The 21,642-nt window shown below is 43.9% G+C and overlaps 2 protein-coding genes across 4 annotated transcripts in view; both read right to left on the reverse strand.

The window, feature by feature from the left end:
• Window positions 1-10,577, reverse strand: part of COLEC11 (collectin subfamily member 11) — a 47,177-nt gene extending 36,600 nt beyond the window's left edge. The window contains exon 1 of one of the 3 annotated variants that reach the window (XM_048296848.1): window positions 10,238-10,577. The gene's annotated coding sequence lies outside the window, so the exon portion shown is untranslated. Of the gene's footprint in view, window positions 1-2,203; window positions 5,692-10,237 lie in introns of those variants that run through there. The other 2 variants (XM_048296845.1, XM_048296850.1) reach the window with 2 other exon arrangements.
• A 9-nt stretch (window positions 10,578-10,586) lies between these two features.
• RPS7 (ribosomal protein S7) lies at window positions 10,587-17,531 on the reverse strand. The gene is made up of 7 exons (XM_048296851.1): window positions 17,504-17,531; window positions 16,881-16,962; window positions 16,496-16,567; window positions 14,782-14,925; window positions 13,156-13,220; window positions 11,355-11,505; window positions 10,587-10,703 (listed from the first exon to the last, which is right to left on the reverse strand). Exons 2-7 carry the CDS (start codon window positions 16,953-16,955, stop codon window positions 10,626-10,628), a joined length of 585 nt encoding a protein of 194 aa, XP_048152808.1. The 5' UTR covers window positions 16,956-16,962; window positions 17,504-17,531; the 3' UTR covers window positions 10,587-10,625.
• Window positions 17,532-21,642: the final 4,111 nt, after the last annotated feature.

The following is a 21,642-nucleotide window of genomic DNA, read 5'->3' on the forward strand; positions in this document are numbered from 1 at the left end:
TTCAGAAGAGGCACTTAGATGGGTGAGATGACACATTATTGGATTCAAAACCACCTCTTTCTAAAGCTTCAGGCTCCTAGTAGGTTGTTTTCCTTTTGACTTAAGAGTTCTTAAAAGAGATTAAAATCCAGCCGTACTCCCTTGCATTTTTCATTTCCAAATATCTTAAATGGAACATGTTTAGCACAAAAGTTGGCAGAAGCATTAACAAAGCCTTAGAAATGTTAATAAATGTTCTCTCCCTTGCACAGGTGTTTGCATGGCCAAAAACATCAAAAGGCTTTAAACCTTCTTCTGACACTCTCTTGAAGGGTCCTACTCTCAGGATGGCCTGTGGCACATGTGCAAACCAGAAGGAAGCACTCGAATTTTAAGAAGCTGCCAACTAGTTATCAACCAGCTGATGCCTCATGAGCCCAGTCTGTGCCTCTTTCACGAGACTAACTTTTCCAAAATACATCCTATCACTCCTTTCATCAAGGGAAACTAAAATAGCAAGACCCTGACCACACAGCCTTACGGGAAGCGTGGTTCAGCTGTGAAGTTCAGCCAGTAGTGAAATGCAATGCAAAGCACAAACTACACTTCCCAAGAGACACCATGAGAATATTTTTGGCTAAACTCTCCTGGTTTTCAGCCAAAATAATTTGACAAAAGAACTAAACTATCCCAGAAAACTGACACTTTCTTTTAAAAGCTGCTCTGCCAAAAGTCGTCCTACTTCAAAAGGATTCTGGTTCAAGAATTTTTGGACAGCCCTAGAGATGACTAAAAAGAACTTTAGAAACAGTGTAAAATCACTCAAAATAATCAGAAAAAAATAGCCTTGAACATAACGTACAATTAGAAATTACACAGTAGATGTCTGCTGCTTACACAGTGCAATTCTCTGTTGACTGTAGGACTATGCCACGTTTAAAATGTTATTTTGACTATGAATTTAAGTTACACATTTTCTATGTATTAATTAAAACAATAATTTCATTTTAACAGATACATATAAGAATTTTATGAAACACATTCCAAACGTTTTTAAAAGGAATACTCAACTTGGAAGTCTTACTTCTTGTCTAGAACACTGGCACACCGTATTTATGCTGGATCAGTAGCACACTAAAATTTTAGGGATAGTATCAGTGTTGTAAGTGTGACCTTTAAATCAGTGTTTGTTTTATATTTTCTGATCACGATAATGCCTTAAATGTTCATGATCATGTAAACAATCACATACATATGAAATACAAAGATCTCAGCTACAGAGCAGAAAACATAGGGCAACAGTTTTTACATTTGCCGCATTTTAAAAATCTTTCAATACCCAAGAATCAAAACCATAGTATTTCCAGTCCAGTTGCTCTGTTTCATGTATGGCAAGTAAAGTCAGGTATTTCAGTTCTCCACAGTGATTTGATTTTGCTAGAAAACAATCCTGCTCCAAAATTTCACTCCCTATACTGAACACATATGCATGCACAGAGGTCAGAATGGAGACTTGCAAGTCCCTTATGAATCCTACTTTTCATAGCTCATGACTGAAAAGCAGGCATGTGCCCTTCTGCTTACTGAAGTATGGCTTAACACTCATATTCCTACTCACTTGGATCAAGATTTTGTATCATTATACCTCCTTATAGCTCACTAAGCATTTTTGCATAGTGCTACTCCCGGAATGATTTGGTTTACACTGAGATTGCTCTTAATTATCCAGTGGTGTAATTCCAGCCCTTACTGGTCCTTCTGTCATATGTTTCACTTCTGCAATGCCAGTCTTCATTCTTTGCTTTGCAGCTGTATTAAAAGATCACTTTTAAAAGTGGAAAACAGACAACTGCCTGTATCTGTTACCAGGAATTACAACTCAATAATGAACTAAAATTTCAGTTGTAGGAAAAGTTAAAATTCATATACTGTTTTCTCCTTCCCTGCTAAAAGGAAAGGGAGCTCTTCCAATGGCATTTGTGTATTTTAAATACAACCCCCCTACACTAAACTGGCATTCAGTGATCTAACCCACATGGGTGCTTCTCAACAGAAAGGTCCAATGTTATCCAATAGACTCGAGCAAGCTCTTTTTTCCTTTACCTTCCCCTACTATTTGGGGATTGTCAATCATATTTTGCCATATACAGAGCAGCCCCCTAACAAACCTCCAGACTTTTTCCTCTACATGTTTTTAGAGAGTGAAAGCATAAAAGTTTCTTACCTTATGGCTGCTGAGAGAATGGGAACTGCACAATGCTCTGTGCCTGCAGGGACACTGCACAGATGAACCTCATTGCTGCTGTTTACAGAAGTCTGACAGTTTTTAATTTGAAAAGAGGTTGTCTTTTGCTTTTCGACAGTTCAACAAATCAGACAAAACAGTTGCAAGTGTTATCTGTAAACAGCTTCCTGTTTGAAATAGATCAGCTGTCCTGCAGGACAATAATTAGGGAAGAAGTGTGGGAAAACTGAAGAGGTCCATGATGTAAGCTTTTTATTTTGGGAATGTACTTTTTTGGGAATGCACACTTACTTTCCCCTCCTCCTCTCTAGCAGAGAACCCCTTTTTAACCATTTACATCTATTCAGCTCTAAGCCATGCATGCACACTGCCCTAGCACGACACTTTCCTTGCTTTGCTTCAGCGGATATGAAAACACATGAAACACAGCACTGAATGTGAACATCTTGTGTGGATAATTAACACACTCTCCCCTTACTGAAATCCTCTCCATTCTTCCAGTTGGCTGCAGCATTCTTGACTTGAGTAAAACATGCAACTGTTTCAGAGCCATGTCTGAACACCCCACAACAATGTAAATGCTAAATTTACATATCTGCATGGCAGGCATCTTCACAAAATTTTGGGTTTTTTTTTTTAAAACATCTTTTGATAGGACTTTAGTGCTCTTTCACTATAGCTTCTAAATAGTTGCACAACTCTGGGTTTTACCTTAAACAGCTAAACTAATTTGAGGCCTGGATAAACCACAGTAGTCCACATGCATTTGAGCAGCAAAAAACTGGGGCCAGCTGATTCTGGGAAGTGGGATTTTGAGAACACCCCCCTCAGTCACAGCAGTTTATACTTCAACAGATAGAAACGGTTTCACTCTTAATTTTCAGGCCAAATATAGAGTACCACTTGTGACTATACCAATTAATACCCTCTGATGAAAAGCTGCTATATTTTTAAGACTGTAGCTCTGATAGCTACAAAAAAATCTTGTGAATCCTCTGTCTCCATCCATCTCATGCCACTGTTCCCTCCTCCCAGTTTCTCCAGGTAAGGTTTGAGGGGTTGTGCTATAAGCAAGCAACCTGTGGGCTAGCAGCCTGGGCAACCCCGAATATGCGACCTCTTACTGGAAAACCAGGACAGGAGCTAAGGGCAGTAGTGGGAGGTTCCTTTCCATCTTCCACAGTCCCAAGATCAGGAAAGAATCAGAACACAGAAAAGGTTTTAGACTGAGGGGCTAGAGAAAGCTGCAATAGAATCATCTGTGTGTTCACTTCTTTATCATTTTTCAGATCTCTTTTGATGTGTACGTCCACTCCACTGAGAATTTTGTGCTGTGGTGGGGCTTGCAGTACAAGCTGATGACATGTGTGATGCACTCTCTTCCTGCTTTGCTCTTGACTTTACATATCCTCTCTCCCAGCAAACCTCTCCCTAAGCCTGGGGTGTGCAGCCTTCTTTCCCACAACAGCTTGTATTTTGTTAGCCCACAGCACAGCACACGCTGACCAGCTTTGACGGCAAAGACAAAATCAGATACAATAAGAGGTAGTGATGCCTAATACTCAGGACTCCCTGTGGACTACCTTCATAAATGTTTCCCTGTTGGACTGGAACCTAGCTACCCTCCTCCGCTGCTATGGACTCCTGTATTTTAACACGCACCAAACGGTCATGAAAAGTTAAGAGCCAATGATAACTTCCAGATTACCTCAGTAAAGAAAGGGCAAAATGGTAGAACATGAACGTAACTGTATAAGGACCATGCAACTCTAATTTCAAAGTTCATTTTTTATGCATACAAGCCCCATCAGTTCAGTGGAAGCAGAAGGCAATTAGCAGGACTAGGCCCTTGCAGCACTCTGTTGGCAGCAACTCACCAAGACAAACATTTTATGTAAAGAATGCAGCAAAGTGACTGTAGTCCAAGCCTTTGAAGATCATATTATCATGGCAAAGACAACTCCATTTACATACATATCTACTCTCCCTGTAAACACAGGCAAATAACTTTAAGGCCAGAAACAGAATATAATGGAGAAATAGAGCCATTCAGGGAAAGTCCGTAGAAAAGGTAGGACTCAACACTGGGGGAGCAGAAATGAAAACATAAACATAAATGACCAGAGTTCAAAAGGAAAGGGCAAACACTATAAATGCAGTGAAAGTGTTTTCTCTAGGAAAAGGGAGAATAAGCAAGTTTCCTTTCACATGAGAGAGAGAAAGGCATAGTCCTCATACAGAAGGGCCTAAGTAACCTTTTCCCACTCCAAAAACCGACTGGAAACTGTGTAGCCATACTGGTGCACCATCTAAATCAAGCTATTATGTGCAAACTGGGGTACTGATGCATGGACCATGTGAGAGCAGCTTAGGTCATCACCAGGTCACAACAGCCATTGGTTATTAAGTTCTTTATTATATTAACATGCCTGTCCGGGACACTGTAGCACTTCAAGAGCTGATTCAGTCTTTCTGCCACCCTTTGCTGGATGGAAAGGGACAGCCTTCAGAGGCCATGGTATACCAGTACAGAGGAACAAGGACTGGACAAACTGAAACACAGAAAGGAAGCCTGAAGAGGGTGGAAGCAAGAACATGTAGCCTGGGAGGAATAGAGATTGTCTGAGCAACCAGGGATCATGTTAGGAAAGCTAACATGCCCTGGGAGAATTAAATCTGGCCAGGGACATCAAAGGCAACAAAAAAGGCTTCTTTAGGTACATCACTGATAAAAGGAAGACTAAGGAAAATGTGAGTCCTATCTGCAAGGAAACAGGAGATCTGTTTGACAGGCTTGAGATGGGCCTGTGCAAACCTCATGAAGTTCAACACCACCGAGTGCAATGGGCTGCACCTGGGTTGGGGCAATCCCAAGCATAAACACAGACTGGGCAGAGAATGGATCAGGAACAGCCCTGAGAAGAACAACTTGGGGGTGTTGGTTGATGAGAAGCTCAACATGACCTGGCAATGTGCACCTGCAGCCCAGAAATCCAATCACATCCTGGGCTGCATCAAAAGAAGTGTGGCTAGCAGGTTGAGGGAAGTGATTCTGTCCCTCTACTCCTCTCTCAGGAGAGCCTACCTGCAGTGCTGCATCCAGCTCTGAGACCCCCAACATAAAAAAATGTGGACCTATTGGAATGAGTCCAGAGGAGGGCTAACAAACACAATCAGAGCTGGGCTGGAGGACCTTTCTAATGAACATGGGCTGAAAGAGTCAGGCTTCTTCAGCCTGGAGAAGGCTCCTGAGAGACCTTAGAGCACCTTCCATTACCTAAAGGGGGGTAGGGCTAAAAGAAAGCTGGAGAGGGACTTTTTACAAGACACGTAGTGACAAGGCAGAAAGCCTTCAAATGGAAAGAGGGCAGGTTTATATTGGATACTATGAATTCTTCACAGTGAGGGTGGTGAGACACTGGAAGAGGCTTCCCAGAGTTATGGATGCCCCATCCCTGGAGGTGCTCAAGGCCGGGTTGGATGGAGCTTTAAACAACCTTATCTGGTGGAAGGTGTCCCTGCCCACAGCAGGGGGGACTTAGTAGATCATCCTTAAGGTCCCTTGAAACCCAAACCATTCTATGTTTCAATACAGCAAGACACCACTTAGGCCAGCTACCTCAGCTTGACCCACTACACAACTTTTCCTCAGTCTTTAAAGTCAGGTTAAATACCACATTGACCCAACTACAAGTAGAAGTCTTGGATTCAAACCAAACTAAAGCCAACCCATGCAGAGAAAATCCAACTGGTTGTAAAAGGACAATAAAAAGTTTTTAGAAAACAGGAAAAAATACACTAATACATTTTAGGAGCATCCAGGCAAATTTTTCTACTCTTTGCTTAGTGAGTTGGCATTATCTTTGCATCTGTAGGAGGATTAAACACAATACTTATTTTAAAATCTTAAGATATGATATGGCCCTGATTCTCCCTTTGGTTTAGCAAAGCATCCAATGGTATCAGCATTTCCCAATCAGATTTTTCCAAAGGATGATAATTTCCAATATCCAAACTCTCTAAGAAATCAGTATCTGAGCTCAATTGCTGGAGCTGTTTATTGCAGGCCATCACAAATGCTGTTCCAGCTCTTGAAAGTAAGAGCTGCCTCACTAACCAGCCCACATTAAGCCTCCCAGGGCATTACCAAAAAACTCCTGCAAGTAGCAAGAAGATGCAGCAGATGAGGGACTCCTCCATGGTACAGACATGTACACAAGCATGCCAAGTGCCACCCCTCCTCTGCTCTCAGGGCAGCACAATGATGTGTCCTATTCCCTTTGCTTCATGTAACAGTATCTCTTTAGCCAAGAAAATAGGAAACAACTTTATTAAGCATTAAGACAATCCTGCTAAAGCTCAGCCTGCAGATCTGTCCCTGTGAAGATATCCATCCATCTGCACCCCTTAGCACAGCCCCAGCACCTCTGCCCTCTGTGGACACAGACAGCAGAAGCTCTCCTTAGCACCTCTGCTGTGCAATACATGAGATGTATGGTGGGAAAGATCAGTGTGGCTACAGCAACACAGGATTAACTTTACCTGCAACTGTGTAAAATCTGGCCTTCAACTTCATTAGTGATGCTGCATTAATTTTCTTTTTGTATAAAATTTATAATCAGCATTCACTGCAGCAGTAGCGCTTTTTCTGTTACTCATCTCTAAAACTGGAATAATCTCCTCAGTGCTTGGATTTAATTCTATTTTTGCTGCTCCAGGGGCAGATCACAACTGAGCCACACGTTAACTTGATACGCAATAATTAAAAACATTAGCTATTAATCATTTAGCAACAGCAACTGCATGTTGCTAAGCTTAAGAATTACTTTCCTGGAAGAGTAACTGGAAGGCAGAAGAGGGGATACATGAACTCATAGACTTAACAAATCCAACACACTTTCTTCTCTTGATGGCAATACATAGATAAGGTCCTTTACTCGTATCTCTCTGTGAGGAACAGAGCACTAGTACAAAGACGTTCATGTGTTCATGTCAGCAGTGTTTTCACAGGAGCGCCCTCAAGACAGGCAGCAAGGGGCAGGGCAAAGGGACTTTGTTAAACAGCAGTGAATTACACTGATCAGTGCTGCAGTCAGCCCCTACTGGAGACAAGGAAACTCACACTCCCTCAGCCTGACCACCAGCCTTCATTTTATGAGGCTTCATAATTTTCTGTAATCAACATCTTTTTTTCTGTCTTTCTGATAAACGTCTAGTGGCCTAGATAGCACATCCCACAAACTGGAAAAGGTCTAGCTTTTTAGCATTGCTCTGACCTTCAGATGTAATTGAGAATCAAACTCAGGCCTCCCACTTGGAAAATTTAGGAAAAATGAAGAGGAAATAGATTATTTCAGCCCACAATGCAGGAGTGATAGGATTTCCATTAAATGTTGCTTGGCATCACTACACTGAAACTCACCAGTTGCCCCCACTTACACTCAAAAGGGGCTACTCAGACATGATGTTATCATAGATCGAGTTATCCTATTAATACAAGACAGGTAAAGCACTCACCACCCAAAACTTCAAGCAAGTTCTGCTACACTAGAATTGTGGCACAGCTACAGACCTTTTCGAAGAAAAATCACCAGGGATCAGTCTTACTCACATTCCTCACACAGGCAAAAATATTTGAAGACATAGTGAAAGGATTCATATGAAATAAACAAGTGAAGCTCTAGTATCAGGTGGAAGTCTCATGAGCACTTAACAGATGTAAACCCCTTGCTTCCCATTTGGAGCTACTACAGGAAAGAACTTCAGCATATGACTGTCTCTCTGCATGGATACTACCCAAATACTACTACTGCATAGTCTTGGTACAGAATGCCTCACCACTTTTTCACCCAGAGCAGCTGATGAAACCCGTGGTGAATCCCATGTTCAGAGTTCAACTGTGCCAGCATAGCAAAGGTATAGGAAAAGTCTAGCATGATCTCACATGGAATTTGCTTAGGTTAAGGTAACATTTGACACACCAGCATTCCAGCAGCCTCATTAGCACTTGACCAGATGGTATCAAACTGACTTTCCAGATTGCAGGCATGCACTTGGTATGCTTGTCAAGGGACAGAGGGAGTTGTCTGACTGTATCACTGACACAAACACACAAGGGAGTCTGTAAATAAAGGTAAACTAAGACTATAAAGTCTTTTGCAAACACACAGCCTTGTATTTTTACGCCACAAAAATTCACCTTTCCTTGTAGCTTAGTTTATGTAAAAACCATAAAGAGCTTTGACAGCATTATTCTTTCCCTCAAAGAATTTGCTTATGGGGCCATTGTGAGCCTTTGCATATCATATAGTTCAAGAGGGCTTGCAACAAGATCCAAGAAAAATCTATAGGCAGCTGGCAATGCCTGGGAACATTTGCAATCTTTATGTTCAGTTTACTGGATTTCTCCTCCCCCACTTAACCCCCCCCCCCCAGTGCTTCAAAAGAAACTTAAGTGACATTTTTAGTACTATGAAGAGATGAAACCTGAGTTACATTTCATTATAGAACAGGAAATGCTGTCTAGCAAAGCCTGCTGAGGATCACCTCTCCTTGCAGAGGTTACACAGCCCCAGCAGACTCACCAGCCTCTAACTAAAGGTAGTTAACATCTGGTAAGTCTCCACGTACTCCCCAAGCTGCTTCTTCCAGCCCACACCAGCCAAGGTCTGTTTGCACAGGCTGCCATCTGTGACTGTTTTAGTGGGAAGCTTGGTAACGTGTCTGACTCAAGATTAGATTTTTGGGGGACTAGACGAGGTGGCATTTCCAATCTGAGTAATATTAATTTTTGCAATGAAAACTTGAATTTAAAAGTTATGGCAACCCTACTGTAAGACCTTTTACAATTATCCTCCACAAAAGCAGCCAGGATTTGGGCTTGTTATATACCTACAACTCCTCTCATCTCATTGTAAGGGAAGCTGATGAATTCACTTCTGCTGAATCATCCAAGATGAACAATAGTCAAGGAATAAATAAGGAATTAAGTTATACTCCAGAGACAGAAGTTTGAAAAGGAAATAGGAAAAGGCCTTAAGGTAAACCAACTTCTTCAAAGATACAGCCTGCTTTTTGTGCAAATATTCAAGCCTTGTCAGCAAGTAACAGGAAATCAACTAATTGCAACAGGGCACGTTTTCCCTCTTTGCATTCTCAGCACCAAAAGTAACAGCAAGGGCTATCCATCTCACCCTACTAAGCCATGCTATAACTTTTAAAGTCTTCATTTTTTCAATGCAAAAGCAACGCAGAACTTGTTTTAACCTTTTAGCTCTCCATAGCTGAAGAAGAGGTGTCAAATAGGAAGCAATCAAAACTAAATAGAAAAAGGAAGTAAAGGTACAAAGACCCTTGGTGAGTGGCACTTCTCCATCTATTCTCAGGTAGGAAAATGCAAGTTATTAAGTGCTCCTGCCACACAACTTGTTCCCAACTTAGCTCTCCACTTAATAGTGACTCCAGAATTGTCTTTTACTGTGTTAAACACTCCTAATACTATGTTTAGCACAATTAAGTACTAAATCCATATAATTTGCTCAGAACTTTACATGACCAACTCCATGCTCCCCTCTGTGCTTGTGTAAGATGTTCTTTAACACAGATACTGAAGTAAAAAATGTAATGTTTCTGAGACATTATCAGCCTTCAGATGCTGATACATCTAGTCCTTCCCCACTTCTCCCTATATCACCAAGCATGTACAGAACCATGTTAAAACATCATCTAAAAAAAAATCCTAAACATTTCTGAAAGCAAGATCAATACCTAAAAAACCTGTAGTTTTTGTCCAGTGATGTAGTCAAGCACTCAAGATGTAAAAATTCCTTCCCATTTCAGTCTGATAAAGGTGAGAAACTACAGAGTCTGCTTTTAGGTAAGAACTGGTCAGAAATGCTGCCACTTAGAGCAAGTTACCTCAAAATCAACCTATGCCTCCCCCAACACATTTCCTAAGAATTCAAACCCCTAATTCAGGTGTCATTTCTACATATTTTGTAAGTCACACGCCACCTGCTAGTTGACTTCTTCCCGTGTCAGGAACATGTAGGTCTCCAACCGGTATCTCGTGTGCAAAACTCGGGAGTTCCACTGCTCTACAGTAATTCTCTGTATTTTCCCCAAAAGGTGAGATTTGGAATATTTAGGTTTTTCATTACAAATTCTTTTTGCAGACTCTGGACTCTTTTGTCCAGTTGTGTTGCAACAGTGCCAATAAATACCTAAGAGGGCTACCAATAAAATGCTGGGGACTTAATACTTTGATTCACAGGTGTCACTCTCCAGACAGTGGCAAAGTCCCATGAACCAGTTAATCCCCATCTGTGTTTATGGAATTCAAAATTTATATGAAATTACTCTGTTATATGAACAGTTGTTTATTCAGCCATTTTTTTGCATTTTACAGCTGGAATTCTGGAAATTCAAACACCACATCTTTGCCTGTGAGCTTCTTGTACACACCAGAAAATGTTTCCACCTGTGAAGACAAATAAATCTTGCTTATACATGCTGTGTAAACAAGTAACTCTCAGTTAACATACTTAAGGTACTATACTATTTGCCAGTGTATCTTCACTCTGAGGCCAGTTATTTTCTGCCAGATTAAGGTAGCTGAGGATTTACACAAAAGATACATTTCCTCTAGAGTATTGGACCTTCTTTGATTTGCAATAATATGAGACCCCAAGAGCTCAGCAGGCCCAAACACAAACCCCCCCCATTTCCCCACTCCAGAAAAAAACGAAGCAAAGTGCAGGCTTTACTGAACACATCTGTTCAAGGTTAAAACTAAGTGCTTCAATTGAAAAACAACAAAAAGAAAACCACAAACAAACAAACCAAGCAACCCAACCAACCCCTATACATACAAAAAACCCAATAGAACACTGTCTGGTCCCATGAGGGAACCAATATAGCTACGTTATAATCCAGGGGCTTTGGCAAGTTGAACTCGAGCTTTAGTTCAAAACCGTCTTGCCTCTATTTCAGCACTTACTCCACAAACAAACAGAAGCATCTTCACTGCCACAAGCCAAAAGGCAAGTCTTCTGCTGTATCCCTAAGCAGTCTCTTAGGGATGTCATAATGTCACCCTGACCTGCATGAGAAAGTAAGTTTTTTTATTTACCTTGTGTTCAACATTGTTCTGTTGTGCTTTGTCCAGATGGACTTTTATAAGCCTGCTGCCGTCCAGTTTTACACGGATTCTCTTGCCCACGATTTCACTTGGGAAGACCAGGTCCTCAAGAATAGCATCGTGCACTGCAGTAAGTGTACGGCTGAAATGCCACATTTATATCATTAAAACACATCCTCTTGAAAATTTTCCAGTTTGACAAGGTTTAAATCTTCCATAGCATGCTCTGACTGAAAATTCAGTGTTGCTTTTACTATTTAATGCCACAGTGTGACAATACAACACTATCACAGGTCATGAAAAAAGAAAAGCTAAATTCTACAGAGTGCAGAAACTTAATGACTGCACAACAAGAAAAAGTAGCCAGGCTTTTGATATTTTAGATTACATGTTGTTTTGTGGCAACAGCCCTGAAACATTCTTCTATTTCTACACATTTAATGAATATTTAAATCAAAACCAAACTGCTCCATCTGCCAACTCTGCCAGACACACTGACTGGAAGAGTTTAAGTGTGTGAGTATCCTCAGCTGCACAGAGTACATTCATAGGAGACCCAGTTTTGAAAACACTGGTTTTTTTATCTGCCTAAACCCAAGCAGCTTAGAAGACCAATGTAATACAGAAAAAGACTAGCTGGTAAATTGAGTCCATGCTTAGAAGACTGAAGTCTCCATGCGTGTTCTTGAACTGTCCATTAGTGAGCCAACACAAGAAAAGGTGGCCCAGGTTATTTTACATGAGTCTAAGGACTTCCAGCATCCCAAGCCACAGTTTCAGAGCAGTATCACTAGTAACTAACACCTGTGTCTACAGCAGCACTTCACACCTGACAAGACTGGCATAGCTAAGGGACACAGACATCCAAAGCAACACAGCAGCCTGATCTCATCTCAGGCTGAGACAGGGGCAGTCCCGCACACTTGCCTTCCTCTGTGCACAAAGTGGCAGCATGCTACTCAGACACAAATGCCAATTTCTCTAACCACTGTGCAGTGCTAGTTTTAATAGAACACAGTGGAGTCCTCCAAAGGCAGGACTGCCGCTAGATGAGTACTGTGAAACTGTACTTTTAAAATCCACGCCTGAAAACTACGAAATACAGTAACACATGACACAGGTATAATACTGGGGCAGGGAGGAGCCACAACACATGCCACATGTCATAAAGAAGACCCACTTTTAAGACACAGACTTACATAATGATATAGCAACACATATATGAGGCACTGACATCCAGAGAGATATAGCAGTGTTGCATGTCTAGCAATCCAGTGACTAGATGAGAGCAGGAAGGCCATTTAACACAAATGACTATACTATTGCTATCAAATTCACATCCAGAGGGACTAGTACTCGTACCTACACCCCTCCTCAGCCACTCTCTCCCTCACTGCATCCCGTTCAGTGTGCAAGCCTTGACTTATGCACAGTCTAATATGTGATGTGGAACAGGCTCTTCCTAAAACTTAAAAAAAAAATAGGTCTTGTCAGCACACTGTGGTAACAGAGACAGGAGGTTGGGGTTTATAAGCCAGCACTGCTAGCTAAAAATTTCCTATAGCTGTAGCTGGAAATACAAATCGAGTGCTAAGAAATGCAACACAGTGCCCAAAGGTGAACTTGCTACCACACACTTTAGCAGTCAAATGATGCTATTTCAAGCAGTAGGAGAAAGGACAAGACCACCCAATCACCTGAACAACTTCTCAAAAACTCAGCTAACCATTACTTGACTAAACTACCAGTTACAAAAGAAGGCTGTCATACTGAATCAGTACTATTTACTAACCTCCTTGGACGCTTTTGCTTGTTTTTTGTGCGGCTTTTTCTTGTTGGCTTGGGCAGAATCCTTCTCTGTTAAGGCAAAAGAAAAAAAAAGGCATTTCTCAGTATCTAGTGGTTACAATCAACTCAGAAACACCCCCAGCATGTGCACCTTCTCCCCCACACTAGAAACTGATGCATGAAAAGCCAAAAAGATAGACTTAAGTATCCTTAAAGATACACCAGCATTAGAAACTGGAGAACTAGAGTTGCCTGCAGAAGGTGAGGTGTTGTACAGCTATATTTCTCAATTACTACTGTATTCAGTGTACTGAAATAGAAGATTTGTACTTCATACCCCCTCCCCAGGAATACAACCACAGTAGTTTACTGTGTCTCATTAGCACTGCTAACACACTTCTTTGGGAACAGAAATCCCAGGATATTTTAAACTTCTGTTACACTGAGCCTCTGGTGCAAACTAGAGTAGTGAGCTCAGTTCCACAGTCAGCTTGGAACATCTTATTATTAAAACTAGCATTTAAGATGTATTGCACAATCCAGATCAAACCCTGGCTTAAATATAACCTGTTCCAAAATTAGGATCTAAATGAATTTATACTACTTTAGGTAAGTAAAACTTATTTTCTACTTCCCTGCTGCAAGGGTAGATGTTATAAAACATTCTGGATGCAGTTTTAGCCACCTGCATCACATCACACCACAGCTTCTCCATGACTGTATTCATGATGGGTTTACCATAATCCAAATTGCGTCATGTCATACTCAAAAGCACATATTCCCTTCTGAACTGATAAGGAATTCTCAGGGGATTACAGAATCACAGAATTTTACAGAATCACAGAATATGCTGAGTTGGAAGAGACCAACAAGGATCATTGAGTCCAACTCCCAGCCCTGCACAAAACATCCCCACAAGTCACACATTGTGCCCAAGAGTATTGCCCAAACGTTTCTTGAACCCTGTCAAACCACTTCCCTGGGGAGCCTGTTCCAGTGCCCAATCACCCTCTGGGTGAAGAACCTTTAGGTGAAGTGAGCCAGAGGCACTTTATTAAAATAAATCTTCTTGGCCCCATAAAGATTCAGAGTAAGGTGCTCTGTCTCTTAAATATATCATGAAAAATTTTCAGCTAGCTTCAGTCTAACTAGTTGTCCACTCTGCAGACAGATTCCTAGTTTGTCCAACCCTTAAGTATGGCCCAGAGATCCCTCCAACACCTTTTCAAGCCTTAGCTCCTATCATATATTTAGAACTTGGATGAGGTTTTTCCCTCCTTTCCTATTAACTTATATTTGAAGTGCTTAGTAAGCAATATATTAATATTTGCTCCCTTTTACTTTAAAGCTTTGCATCTCAAACTTCTGAAGGAGTAGAAGAGGCCAGAACAAGAAAGTTATATCCTCCATGAAAAACCTTTGCATCTCACCAAGTTTGCATAGCTGCCAGCTGAAATAGTTTTAGTTAACATCCACCAGACACTCACTACATTTCCTGCTGGTACAATGAATTACTATCACTATTATCTTGAACGGGTAATGCAACACCAGAACATGCATGAGCCTGGACTAGATCACTTCCAGAGATCCCTTCAAATCAACATTTTTGTGATTCTAAGGGGTTTTTTACCTGAGCGATGAACACCACATGTTTTCCACTAAATTTCTTCTCCAGCTCCCGAACTAACCGCACCTGAATCTTCTGGAAGGACTTCAGCTGAGGAACTGGTACGAAGATAATGATGGCTTTTCTGCCACCACCCACTTCAATTTCCTGAAACAGAAGTACAAAGTAAGCATTAGCTGGGGGTCAAGAAGTCATGTTTGGTTTGACCGTGAATCCCCTGAGCACAGGTATTGATAGTCTTGCTTCTGACTCTGTGGGGCGGGGAATGCATCACAGAGCAGTATCTGCCTTAATGCTCTACAGACAAAGCAGTGAATAGAAAAACCTCTATCAGAGCATTTGTTTTGCTGTGGAGGAGTGATTGGGCAGTAAATCCCACCACCCCTTTCAGAATAACATCCTCTGAACAGCAAAGCCCATTCCTTCTGCAGGATCAGACTCGGATGCTAGAATTGTAACTATACTGAATGCTTACTATCGCATCTGCAGTTGTGCTGATACACAGTTTCAAAAATTACTTGCCTCTAGTGCAGACTCCAGACAAACTTCAAGGGAACAAATATCTTACTTTTAATCTACTGCTTCATGGAAACCACGTTCTGTCCACCACTTGGCTAGGCCTGCATCACTACTCATTCAAACCATTTCTCACCCATCCAAATGCCAACAGGATTACAATACACTAAGACAGGCTACTTCTCCCCTGGTTTATCTCTCCAGTAGCTGACCAAACCCAAAGAAGTTTCCATAGCCTTACAAGGCACTTCTCCCATGAAATTGGCTGCAGAGACATCCTCATTCTCCAACAGAACGGAAGGATGGATTGTTTTTCACCAGCTATGCTTTCATATGAGCCAGCTAAGGTGCCCATGGGAGATCTCTCACAATAAAATCAAGCAGCGACAAACACGTTTCTAAAAACCCTTCAGAAAGGACAGCTGGCATTGCTCCACTTCCAGAGATGCTGTTTCTTCTGAAGGCCCCTCAGCTCACACACCAAGCTGCTTTCAGCATTCCCAGATTCTTTAACTGAACTCTAAGCAGTCAGACCCTGTGTCTGTACTGGTGGGCCTGGGCAAGAGCCAAAAGCAGCCCACGTAAGTTTCTGGTTGCAGTAACCAGCTTCATTGCTGCCATCCAGTCTCCCAGGCTGACAAATTCTAACACTAATTTTCTTCCTCCTTTTCCAGTAATTGTCTTCTTCCTTTTCTTTCTTGATGTTTCAGCTGTCTGCATGATCTAAAATTGAAATGTACAAGCAGGCTAAGCTACATGACCAAGTCAGTCTACTGCCTTAATCCACCTACCACCTATTACTTGTACATAAGAGACTCACAAAGAATTTTTTTACAAAGAGTATTAATAACAGTTTATGACAAAGTTTCTGAAACACCTACATTTCCAGCCAATATCTACAGCAAAAAGCCAGCGTCAGACCCTAAACTCAGTCTGCAGACATATAATGTAGATTCTTCGTTTTTAAACACTTTTATTTAACACACTAAACTGCTATTTGGGGTTTTACAGTGACTTTTCAGACTAGTTCCTAAGAAAAACACTATTACAAAATCCTACGTGCTAACAGCAAATACCAGAACAGAAGCCACAACAGCACACAACAAAACCATCACAGGCCGTAAGACATTAACATCCACAAAAATTAAACATACACAGAACAAGTCACCACCCAGTTCTTGATGGGGAAGGTCCAACCTACCTTAGCTGCTGTGATGTTCAACTCGCGCAGCTGAGCCTTTAAGTCGGAGTTCATTTCCAACTCCAGCAGAGCCTAGAAAAGTGAAGTTGTGGAATGATCCATTACATACACTTCAACTCATGAGAACCCTTGAGACCGAAGTGTGTACACAGTGCCAGAGAGCAGCTATACATACTTTTCACCACAGTCAATATCAAAGATTTAACTTCCTGTAATACACACCAACATCTAACAAGTTGGAAACACATGCTAAGTGACTCAGTTCCTAAGTAAAACTAGGAAGGAAAACACGTTTAGACAAGATGAACCTCGAAGTTTACGGTCTGGATAATTGTCTCTGTAAGCTGCAGTGAATTGCCAAAGAGCACAAGGAAAAGCCACCTACCTGGGATATACCAGACTCGAACTCATCTGGCTTCTCGCCATTAGGCTTCACAATCTTGGCGCTAGAGCTGAACATGGCCTTTCTGCAATGCAAAAGAACACTTCGGCTGTCACCACGCATATGTCACCTGTTCTAAACACAGCGAGGACTCCGCAACCCGGCTGCGCAGCCACCCGCTCCAAAACTAAGCCAGAGAACGCCCCACGGGCCAGGCCAGCCCCAGCACGTCGCTCCAGAGCGTGCCCACCAGGAGACAGGAAAAGCGTCCCGGGGAGCGCGGGGCCTGCCCACCTCGGGGCCCACTGCAAGGCCCCGGGAGCCCAGGGAAGGGGGACCGCCACTCACAAAGCCCCACGAGTCGCCCGAAGGGCGAGCGGCGCTCCTGGGCCCTGCTCCCGGTCCCCTTCTCCCGCCTTCCGCGGGGCACCGCCGGACGAGGGAGGAGGGAAACCCCGCCGGCTGGCCACCCCCGGCCCCGGGCGCCCCGGTGGCCATCGGGCGCCGGGCGGGCGGTAATCGGGCGCATCCCCACGCCGCGGTGCCGCGGGGGGCCCCGCTCCGAGCCCGGTCCCGTATCGCGGCGGCCCCAGCGGCGGAACGGCGGCCCCGGCCCGGGCACCCACCTCGCTCCGCGCCGGCCGGGAAAAGGGGGAGCTCTCGCGAGAGCAGGACAGATCGCGGGCTGGGAAGGCGCTCGCCCCGCCCACTGCGGGGTGAAGCCAGAGTAGGAAGAAGGGCAGGGCGGGCACTGCGGACACACAGCGGCTTCGCCACTGCGAGGCCCGAGCGGACATTTACAGTCCTGGAGTGGAGGGTGCGGGCTGCCACATGCGCAGTGTCGGGGAGCGAGGTGGGCGCTGGGAGCTGCCCTCCCGTCCCACTTTAGCCTTTGCCGAGGACGCGCTTCCTGCGGCGGGGAGCGAAGGAGACGGAAGGAGAGGTTGTACCATCCTGTCCCTCGCTGTTACGCCAGGCCTTCGCCGTGGTCCGCCCCCGCCGCTCCCCTCACAGGAGGAGTTCTCGGCCTCTGGTATCGAAATGCCGCTCCTGTGAAGAGCCAGCAGAGTCTCGGCCTTAGCACCGCGGTGCGCTCCGTTTGCGCAGCCCGCGGAGGAAGCGCGGCTCTGGCTGCCCCGCGGAGCTCCCCCCTCCCGCCAGGGCTGTGCAGGATGGCAGCAGCCACCGCTCGAACAGCAGTGGGAGAGTGGATGGTGTTTTTCCTGCCTTATCCGTTTCATCACTCCACGTTAATTTAGTGGTCTGGGAGTTTCACCCTGATGTTCAGCCCTTTCAAGGCGGAAGAGACGTGCTGGAGCAGCGCTGGCACAGTCACCCCAGGCCTGCAGCGAGGCGTTGTGCTGGAGGGACCATGGCCAAAACCATGCCAGGGAGGGTGCTGGCAACCCGGGAGTGAGGGCAATCACCTGCCAGCACAGGGCAGCCTGACTTTGGTTTTTGTTTGCCTCTGTAAACATGACCTCTCAGTTGCTTCTGCTAAGAGAGTGTCACAGTGATCACACTTACCAGAGTGTTACTAGACTAGAAATAACGCGGGAGTCTTCAGCTGTGTTCAGGTACTAACTCAAGATGAGAGTGCTGGGTTCAACGTACTCTGTCATCAGTAGAAGCACTTTTTATTACATACTGTGTTATTGTCTAACAAAGAAGGCTCTAATAACACTTGGGTTGCACACTGATAAATAGAACAGGCTGTACTCTTAATTTCAAAAGAAGTGACTTGCATGTTGATTCAGGTAAAAGTGCCTGGATGTATATATATCTGAAGTGGAGCTAAAACCTTGCCTAGACAAAAAATACCCATCTTGACACTTCCCTGTTGGCTGATTTAGGTTTCCTGCTCAAGGGAAAGTCCCACTTGGAGGCAGGCGTGCAGCTCTTGGCACATACTGTCCAGGGATGTTAGGCCTAGGAATGGGGTTCAGAGCACTGGTTCTGTGCTCAGATTCCCTGGATTACCCTAAGAGCAGCCAGTTTAAGCTTATACAAACACATTTGCTATTATGATGTAACGCTGTGTGTAGTCTGTTACTTTAAAAATGCAGTAGCGGAGTAATAAGCTCTTGTAAACAAAAAACTGACAAAGACACCAACACCCCAACCTAAACAACCGTAGCACCTGCAACAGGCAGGTCATCAAGTTTTCTAACATTTGTGGACTTTTGACTAAATTTATGATAGCCAGAAAAGCAGATTGCTCAGTGTCCATTTTTCTCCCAAGTCACTCCTTGTTCCTAGCATTAATTCAATGAATGGGAAAAACTGCTCAGCTCATACTGATGGCCAGGATTAGTACGTACAGAGATTTGGATTGGCTAAGTGTTACAATCCAGTTTAAATCCAGAAGAGCAAAGAAAATTAAGTCTCTGTGTATAAACTGGAAAGAACTTAGAAGGTTCAAAATATACCCAAAAGATGTGATTAAAACCAAACAACGTTAGATGTTGGTGCCAAAACATGGATATGTTTTATTTAATAGTAAAAGAGGCAAAGAGAAAAGAAAGAAAGAGATAGAGAAAGAAGTGTGTGTGGGGAGTGGGGGGACAGGGAGAGAGTGACAGGGATTAGGTGGAAGCATATCACCCATGCGAAGGTCCCAGTGATGTCTCGTGTCTCCCCTCCATCTGCTCTGCTGGTGGTGAGGGTCCCCCCTTGCTGCCGTGGCCACGCTGCCACACACCGCCACACACCAAAGAGTATAGAATCCCATGGATTAATATACATTTTGGGCAGGTGGGAATGCCCACATACCTCCCTTGCAGGGAGCCAGTGTGACACTGTTCCTTGCAACACTGGGGGTCTGTTGCATCATCTCTGGTGTAGGGTCTGAGCACCCCTTTTGGGGGGGGCATTGACGGGCCATGACACCCTCTCTACTGTCCTTCACATGGATGCGGCTTTTTCCCCGTGTGAAGGGCCTCTCAGCTGAGCTGGTCTGCACAGTGGAGGATGGGCGGTCACTGTGCTTCTGACCAGAGGTTTTTCCAACACACACCCATAGCCTCTCCTCCCTCCACCCTTTTGGTGCAAGGGTCTGTGTGAGCCTGGCAGCTGACAGCCCTGGGGCAGTGGCCTCCACTCCTGAGGTGTTATACTTGTGCTTTGTGAATGTCCCCAGCCCTGAGTTGTTACTTTATCTTATCTTCATCAACCAGCGGTGTTGGGCCTCTGTCATAGGTTAGCAAGCATAGTCCCGGAAGGGACGTCCTTGCTAAGGGGTGCTTACAGTTTCCTCTGGGAACTGATAGAACCTATCAGCTGGCCAGTTTGAATATGGACAATTCTCTAAGCCACTTAAAAGTTGTGATCACCTCTGTTATCCAGATTTAAGAATAGGCAAACTCCCCCTCCAAGCTCTCTCTCGTTTCCGGCGCTGGCACAGGTGGCTGCGGGCCCCGTGTGGGGGCCAGCGGGCCCGGCCAGGCCCTGCTTGGGCCAGGCCGGGCCGGGCCATGGCCATCCTGGAGCCGATGGACCTGTTCCAGCCGTGGAACCCCCCCCACTGCCTTGCCGTGGGCAGCCGGAGCGGCTCGGCTCCCCCCTCTCCACTGTGATAAGAAAAATTCAACATTCCAGCTGCAAAGCTGCAAGGCCGAGGTGAGATTAACCCTTTTTATTGCTGTGAAGAGCTGAAAACCTGAGGGAAGAGAGAGAGGAGATGCTTAAAGCTGGAATTCTGTTGTGAAGCTACGATATATCAGAGTATCCCGTTGTAATTCCATGAAGATATGGGGGGTGGAGTGTTCAACTCGTAAGCAAAAGCACCTGCGCTGAGATAGGCAGATGCTGACGCAGCTGTAATTTCATGAGAAGTTTGGACAGGGAGAGATGAACCAGATGAGGACTTTTGCTCCAAACGGGAAAGGAGAAAACCTCAGTCCCTAGAGATGCTCCCAGAGATAGTCCTAACGATGAAGATGATGAAGACGCTTTGCTCCCAGGGAAGGAGAAGGGCCTCTGTTTTTGTTTCTGAACGGCTCAACCTTAAAATTGTACCCCAAAAAACTTCAAGAGTGGACCCTCGAAAGCAGTTGCGGGAAAAGCTGCAAGTCGGGGGAAAGGACTCACACGCAGGCGGAGAGACTCCTCTTCCTAAATGGACTGAACAATATTTGGAAGTGGGTGGCTGTCTCGTTGTGATAATGTTTTCATAGCATGAGCAAGAAGAGACTTCTCTTTCTAAATGGACTGAACAAGGTTATTATGGAAGTGGTAAACAGACTGAACATCTTAAGGGTTGTCTTTTCACATTGTCAGTGGGAGAAGGGAGGAAGGTGGGGGGAGGAGGAGAGTTCTGAAGGTGGTATAATTTTTTTTTCTTCTTTTAGGTCTGTTAATAAACTTCTTTATATTCTTTCAAGTTTGGTGCCTGTTTTGCATTTCTCCTAATTCTTATCTCACAGCAGATAAACAGTAATGAGTATTTTGGACCAAACCACTACAGCCTCTCAGAGCCCCATTCAGGGTTCGGTAGTCTTCTCTGCAGCTTTTGTAATATAGTTTTAAAAGTCCTTCATGAAAATGTTTAAGTCATAAATGACAATATTTCAGTCTCTGACACTAAGCAACAGTGATCAGGACCTGATTAAAGAGTACCAAAAAGAAAGATAACAAGGAATCATCTCATCAGTCTAGTAGTCTGCACTCAGTTTATACTGTGAAGTCATTCATGAAAGGGAGAAAGAATAGGTGATGTGTGGATGGATCAAAACATGACTGTTAATGAATAAAGATGCAATGTGAC

This window comes from Corvus hawaiiensis, chromosome 3 (assembly GCF_020740725.1).
Source record: "Corvus hawaiiensis isolate bCorHaw1 chromosome 3, bCorHaw1.pri.cur, whole genome shotgun sequence".
Classification (NCBI taxonomy): Eukaryota; Metazoa; Chordata; class Aves; order Passeriformes; family Corvidae; genus Corvus; species Corvus hawaiiensis.